Source organism: Erythranthe guttata, chromosome 4 (assembly GCF_056151865.1).
Source record: "Erythranthe guttata isolate IM_541 chromosome 4, IM_541, whole genome shotgun sequence".
NCBI lineage: Eukaryota > Viridiplantae > Streptophyta > Magnoliopsida > Lamiales > Phrymaceae > Erythranthe > Erythranthe guttata.
The window spans coordinates 12,880,774-12,887,853 of NC_142536.1; the positions used below are offsets into that span (position 1 = coordinate 12,880,774).

The 7,080-nt window shown below is 32.9% G+C and overlaps 1 protein-coding gene across 1 annotated transcript; it reads right to left on the bottom strand.

Annotated features, from left to right (window-relative positions):
- Window positions 1–1,369: 1,369 nt before the first annotated feature.
- On the bottom strand, window positions 1,370–4,509 carry LOC105973580 (UDP-arabinopyranose mutase 3). The gene is made up of 4 exons (XM_012998613.2): window positions 4,068–4,509; window positions 2,732–2,982; window positions 2,470–2,638; window positions 1,370–1,902 (listed from the first exon to the last, which is right to left on the bottom strand). The coding sequence occupies exons 1-4, from the start codon at window positions 4,386–4,388 to the stop codon at window positions 1,564–1,566; spliced, it is 1,080 nt and encodes a 359-aa protein (XP_012854067.2). The 5' UTR covers window positions 4,389–4,509; the 3' UTR covers window positions 1,370–1,563.
- Window positions 4,510–7,080: the final 2,571 nt, after the last annotated feature.

Here is a 7,080-nt window from a genome sequence, read left to right on the forward strand (position 1 = left end):
CATCAATAACTATGAATTCACGTATGTTGATCATTATTAAGGGTGTTTATCGCCCGAACTCAGTTGGTTCATCTCTACTGTTGAACAAGGGAAACATCAAAAAATTGATTGTGATCCTGTAATTTGAATATCTCCAAATCAATAGGTACACATCGCATATACTTCTTTTTTTATCAAAAAAATATAGGTTATAACGTATAAAGGAAAAAGAAAAAAAAAGGGAAAAAAAATGTTAAGTAAAAGGAAATGGATGAAGTTGTTGCACTCTATTTCTAGCAAACCCACATCTTTCGGTTTGCATTACTGAAAGTGGATCGGTTTAAAAATAAAAGATTCCTCAACTCGCCTAGTATAGCACAAACCAGGCTAGTCCAGTTCATTCTAAACCACGTGAGTTCGACCGATTTGTGTGGTTTAAGGCGATCATTACTAACCCCATTCACGCTATACTAGGCTTATTTTTTTAGGATTTCACTCATATGACCAATATTTATCAGAGGGCATGGTAGATAACCTATTTCAACATTAATTGGTGCTACCCTAGGTGGTGTGATATATCTGAAATTCTTGGTGAATTGGTTGACAAGTTATTACTCATCACAACCTCTAATTTTGGTTCAGTCATTTCATTGAACACCTTATGCCCTTAAGTTGTGCATGCCTTTTATCCATTATATTTTCCCTAGTGTCTCCCCTTACTGCATTCCTCGATTGAGTATGTGAAATATCAACCCAAAGGTTGGCTAAATCACTCCCCACCTTTTCATTAAAAGTCAATTGTTTTTCCATAAACGCTGGGAACAGCCCGAAAATTGGACGACTTCGGTACCATTTGTTATGAATCATCTCACATTCATAATAATGATAATCCATTGAGCATAAATGGAAAACTAATTTCCCAAAATTGAAAAAAAAAATAAACATGAAGAAAAATGAGCTAAAAGCAAGATAAATTTACCTAAGAACTATAGATACTAACTAAAGGCAAAATTGATCTAGTTTTCTTGTTTTTTTTTTTCCAAAATAAACACTCCACAACTCCTTTTTATAGCTAACTGCACCTCTAAGGTTGAAACAACGCCACATGACTTTTACTCTCTCAACAACTCATAAGTCATAAGTGCACTTTTTCAAGTGAAAGCACGACTCTCTTCCAAAACGACGTCGTGCCCTTTCTTTTTCTTAGTTACTGTCGTTACAATATTTTTATGTTGGACAATGAAACATGTATAACAACTTAATCAAAACACATTCCACACACATCCACATATATAAACTACCCTATATAACACACCTACAAAATCATCTTAAACTTTAGTATATATATTTGAAGATTCCCCCAAGAACTCAAACACTAGCAAACAAACGATAAAAGAATCGTCATCTCGATTATTATGTATAAGTCACTAAAATCCACACTATAACAAGACACAAGAATCTAAAACCTGAGATGATAAATTCGTTCAAAGAGTTTCTCAAATCAGAAAACCGCCCCCGAAATACAAGAAAATGGAAAACATAAAAAAATGAAACAAGAAGAATATAATAATTAGATAATAATTCCTACTTGGCAGAGCCATTGGGAATAGGAGCAGAGGGTCCTGAGGGGTTAAGCTGATCCCATGCTTCGATCCAAGTGACCATTGCATCAGCAAGCTTAGTGAAGTAATCGTCCACCTTACCGAGCTTTGCTTTGACTTGCTTTGAGATTTCGATATAGCATTTTTGAACGGTGGTGCAATCTTTTGGAAGGGAAACGGATTGGAAAAACGGGATTAGCTCCTCTTGCCAGTAGATACCTTTGTATTCCTTCTTCAGGTTCACAAACGGGTTGCTAGCTTTGCTGTGCCAAATGTATGGCAAACCGGTCTTTACTCCCAATCCCAAGTGGTCGCAAATCACCTGTGAGAGGAAATGATGGAGGATGGCTGTTATACGGTGAAATTTGTAAATTAGGGGTGGAAATCGGACGAATCAGATCGAAATTAGCATTTTTGGGAAAAAAATATAACTTTTATTTATTCAGAAGTTAAAACTAGTTACAATTCCATTCTATTTTTTTGGGGGAAAAATCAGAGTTTTTGAAATATTTTCAAATCGGATTTGATTCGGAACCATGTATAGTTAAATTCCAATAAAAAAAATATATTAATATTGCTATATATCTATTTCTACTCCTAAAATAATTTTAAAATGATATAACATTTGAGGAAAAAAAATCAAAATTTTTGAATTATCTTTTAAAGCCAAAAAGAGAATAAGAACTTCAATGACAATTATGATTCCAATACAAAATTCTGGAAAAAAAATAATATTTCGGAAATTGGAATGAAAACAATTGTTTCGAATTCAGAAATATTTGAACAAAAATCAGCGGATTTCAGACACTCCATTTTGATATCGACCGAGTACCTAACCTTCTATATAAATGCAGATATAAAAAGCAAAATTCAAAAAGTTTCTCCCAACCTTAGTGCACCAACCGGCCCACATGTCATCATATCGTCCAATCGGCTGACCATCACCCATAAGTCCAAAGTACATAGCCGGGCCAATCAATTCCCGGTTGAAAGCCAAATTCATCCCACACATTGGGTAAAGGGTTCCCTTCGGAATCGTCAAAACCGTGTCAACATACCTACCAAACAAAATTAAGAAATAAATAAATAACAACAAACAACATAACAATAAATATTGGACCCAAAAGCATTTTCTCTATTAATTAATTTACCTAGTGTTCCTCTCAAGAGGCTTAACAAGTTGAGTGGGTGCATCGTAATCGGGTATGTTGAGCCAAAGCCCGTGTGAAATAGCCGTCGGTACACCTTCACGAAGACTGAAAGGGTACCCACGCACAAAGTCCGTTCCGTCACGATATGGGTCGTAAAGTGTGTTGAAGAAAAACGGAGTTGATGGAGATAACATGTTTTTAATGTGCTGCTCGAGCGCATTAATTTCCTTGCCAGAGGGATCTTTAGCGACCTGGGCAACCCCAATAAATGAGTCAGTAAAGATTTCTGAACAAGATCCCGTTATTCAAATTCAAAGTCCGAACATAAATCAAGATTTGATAGATGTAATTTCAGTTGGAAATAATCTGTCTAACTTAACAGCATAATAATTATATAGAAACGTAAAAAATTACAAGTAGGGATTAAATTTTAAGATCTACATTCTGAAGTAAAATGAAATAAAGCCTCAGTCGATAAGTCGAAAGATCATTGTTGGTTTTTGTAATCAAGAGTTCACTCTTCAAATTAATGGAGACGGATTATCGGAGACTGTAAGTAACATATATGTTAGAATATGATCTACAGTTCTGCATAAAATTGAATTTATAAATTTGACCAACCAATCAACCAAATGAGCTAGTATTTTAAGGATTCAAATACCAATGATAGCATGCGTAAATTTATCAGAAAAAACTATGGCCGGTCATAGAATCGAGTAAAAAATCAAATCTTTTAAAGATATATATAGCTTTAAAGGATCTCTTTAATTGGAAATAGATATTGAATTTGGTCAGCATTCATCATAATAACAAGATTCTCCAAATGAACCGCGCAGGCAAACGTAACATCAATTTGTCACGACAATCAGCGATACCAAAGAAAACCAAATCAACAAGAAAGCAAAAGAAATAATGAAAGAGACCACATAAGTTAATCTACATATCAAAAGCACCACATGAACACAAAATCCAATAACCTGTTGAATAACCATCTCAACTAAAAGCTTAAGAGCTTAAGTTGTTAGTGAAATGTATTATCTAATATTAATATTCCCTCCCCAATACGCCCCCTCAAGTGCAGACGAATCACATTTGACAGGACTTTTTCGTTTGGTTTGGTTCTGATACCATGTTGTGATACTATGTTGATGGTTCTTATGTTGATGATTCTGATACCATGTTGAATGACCATCTCAACCAAAAGTTTAAGCTATTAGAGAAATGTATCATTTAATATTAATATCTCCAATATAAACCAAAATGAAATTAAAATCCACACACACACACATTTAAAAAGAAAAAAAGAAAAATATTTGGGAAGTGAAAGTGGACTCACGAAGCAATCATCATCAATGGTGAAGATGTACTTCTTTTTGGAAACCAAGTAGCCAAAGCAGCGGCAAGCAGAATCCTTGAACGAAATGCAATTCGACTTCGGACCCAAAATCTTGTTAATATCATTTCGATTGTAGAGATCGTAATCGAAACCCTCAGGCACCTTAATAATCTTCGCCGGGTCGCCGTCTTGGACAATGATCAGATGGTAGGGCTGGAAAAAGGGCCGCCAAATCTCCAAGAAATCAAGGTTTCTTATTGTCGGAATCACTATGTCTACCTCCTCCTTCAGCAGCGGCGTCGCCGGTACCGATGCTGCCATTGTTATGAATTTTTTTTTTTGCCGAAATGGGTTTCGGAAATTTTGAGGTTTTGTTCGGCGCGATTGAGGAATGGTTTTGTAAGAGGTGGTGGAGTTTATTATTTGAATGTGAACAAAGTTAGAGCGTGCTGACCTGGATGACTAATTATTGTTTAAGGTAACTTCCACTTTCCCCTTTACTTTAATTCGGTATCACTTCATTGGGTTTTTGGCACTTTGCACTTTTGAATTACACCATTTTGGCACTTTGCACCCTTAAATTGTAAAATTGGCAGATTGTACCTTTAAACATAAATTATTTGGCATTTTACACCCCAAATCACTTTTGGCTTAGAAAAATTACCTACAACTTGTTGAAAACCTGAAAGATGGGCAAATTCGCAATTCTCTAATTATCTATCCTCTTCCCCCAATTCTTAATCATCGTTCCACCATTTTTATATTTTGTCCTATTAATCAAAAAATCCAAAATTTTTCTTACCCGTTTCTATTTGCCATAATATGTAAATTTTGAATTAAAACTCAAGAATGGTCGGAATATATAGACAAAAGTCCGATAACACACCTTCAAAAAATCAAGTTTTATAATTTTATTCCATGGTAACGCTATTTTTTTTTTTAATAATTTTGCAGATCCAAACTATTCAATGGGAGCACAAAAATCTTTCCATCATGAAACTAATAGGCAGCACCAAATAAACTTCTCAGTAGCCTTATTTTGTCATTTGACTATTCAAAAAAAATTTGAGGGTTCGGCCTAAAATTTCCAGTTACATTATTTTTCATACTCAAAAGTAAAAAAAAATGATTTACTATTATTGTTTAGTGTTTATACCGATTTTACCATTGAAAGAAATGGCTAAAAAGATTTTATGATTTTTTTGATTGAAGGGACGAAAGATAAAATTGGTGAAACGGTGATTAAAAAATTTGGGGAAGAGGATAGATAATAAAAAAAATTATGAATTTGCCCATCTTCCAGGTTTCCAGCAAGTTGCAGGTAAGTTTTCTAAGCCAAAAGTGATTTGGGGTGCAAAATGCCAAACAATTTATGTTTAAATGGTGCAATCTGCCAATTTTGCAATTTAAGGGTGCAAAGTGCCAAAATGGTGTAATTTAAGGGTGCAAAGTGCCAAAAACCCTCACTTCATTCCTTCTACTCTTGATTGCATCGATTTGTCGCCCTGCACTTGAAAATTTATATCAATGTCACCCTTGCTCTTAGTTGTTAGATATTTGGCCTTAATATCATTTCGTCTAAACTCTGAAATTACAAAAACGCGACCCCTCCCAGTTTAAATGATTATTGAAATTGAAAAACAAAAAAAAAAAAACAAAAAAAAAAAAAACAAAAATGAATCGAAAAACAAAAAAGTAATAAAAAAAATTCAAGACAACCAGAAAGCATAGTCCACAGCGGCAGCCATAATTTTTTCTTTTTTTTTTGATTTTTTAATAATTATTTTATGGGAGGGGTGGTTTTTTTTTTTTTTTTTTTTCTGACTTAGATCAAATGGTGTTAAGGTCAAATGTTTTAAAACTAACGGCGATGGTCATATTGAGACAATATCTAAAATACAGGGTGACCAATCAATGCAATTGAGAATATAAGGGAGTAAAATAATATTGAGCCAAGGTATAAGGGAAAAGTAGAATTTATCCTTTTGTTTATTAGTGGTTATTTACTTATTTATTTATTGCTTTGCTCTTAGTGCAAAATAAGTAGGAAAAAAATTAGAGAAATAGATATATCAGTTATGTTACATCACAAATTAATACTCTTTCACTTCCACAATAATTTTAACTTTTGAAAATTATTTTTGCTTCATATTATTTGTTACTGTAGAATTAAAAGATTTTTTTTTCTTCATGTTTTACACTTATTAATTAACCTATATTTATTATCTCTCTCTTATCACGTCATTAAATATTAAATATTTGTTTTAGTTTTTTATACATTTTTTCCCTAACAGGAAATTACATTTATAGAGATTCTTAATTCTTTGGCAAACCTTGTGCATAGCTTACAAGTCAAAAAAGAGTACGAACAACGCTATAGAGGGCAGAACCAGGACTTTGAGGTTGGTGGACGAGATATCTTTTAGAGTTTAGAGGCAACACCACCGATTTTTTTTTCCAGGAATATTTACAGAAAATAGACAAAATAAATATATATTTTTGTACTGTTTATTAAAAATAACATAAATTAAAATAACATATATCATCCTTAAATATTTTGATTAAAGATTAACTTAATGAAGGTTTTATGTTAAATATATATACATAACAATCTATGTTTTCAATAATAATTTAATTTAAACAAATATATATAATGTGTCACTCTTTCTCATTATTAACCAATTACATTTTTCATATGTATTTATTGCGTAAACTAGAATTATTCTGTTCCTTTAGTTATAAAAAGGTGAAGCATAATTTTATTTTTAGTGAAAGATTAAATGTTCATTCAAGAGAATTTTCGGTTAAATTGCATTTAAAACTTTTTGCCTAAGTTTATTGTTTAAAAATAAAATTGATGTGGATTGAAAATAAAGGGACTAATTTAAAGTTGGGATAAAAAGTATTAGGATGAAAATGAATTTCTCCAAAAAGCGGCAATAGCGGCAAACAAGAGGGGCTGAGTAAAGGGCGGCTTTTTCAAAGTCAGCCGTCCCATCTCTTTGATCTTTGT

Coding starts and splice junctions, on each gene's coding strand:
- LOC105973580 (XM_012998613.2), bottom strand. CDS start 4,388: ATGGCAGCATCGGTACCGGCGACGCCGCTGCTGAAGGAGGAGGTAGAC. Junction 2,639..2,731: donor CCTCTTGAGAGGAACACTAG/GTAAATTAATTA, acceptor TTTGTTTGGTAG/GTATGTTGACACGGTTTTGA. Junction 1,903..2,469: donor GGGCCGGTTGGTGCACTAAG/GTTGGGAGAAAC, acceptor TTCCTCTCACAG/GTGATTTGCGACCACTTGGG.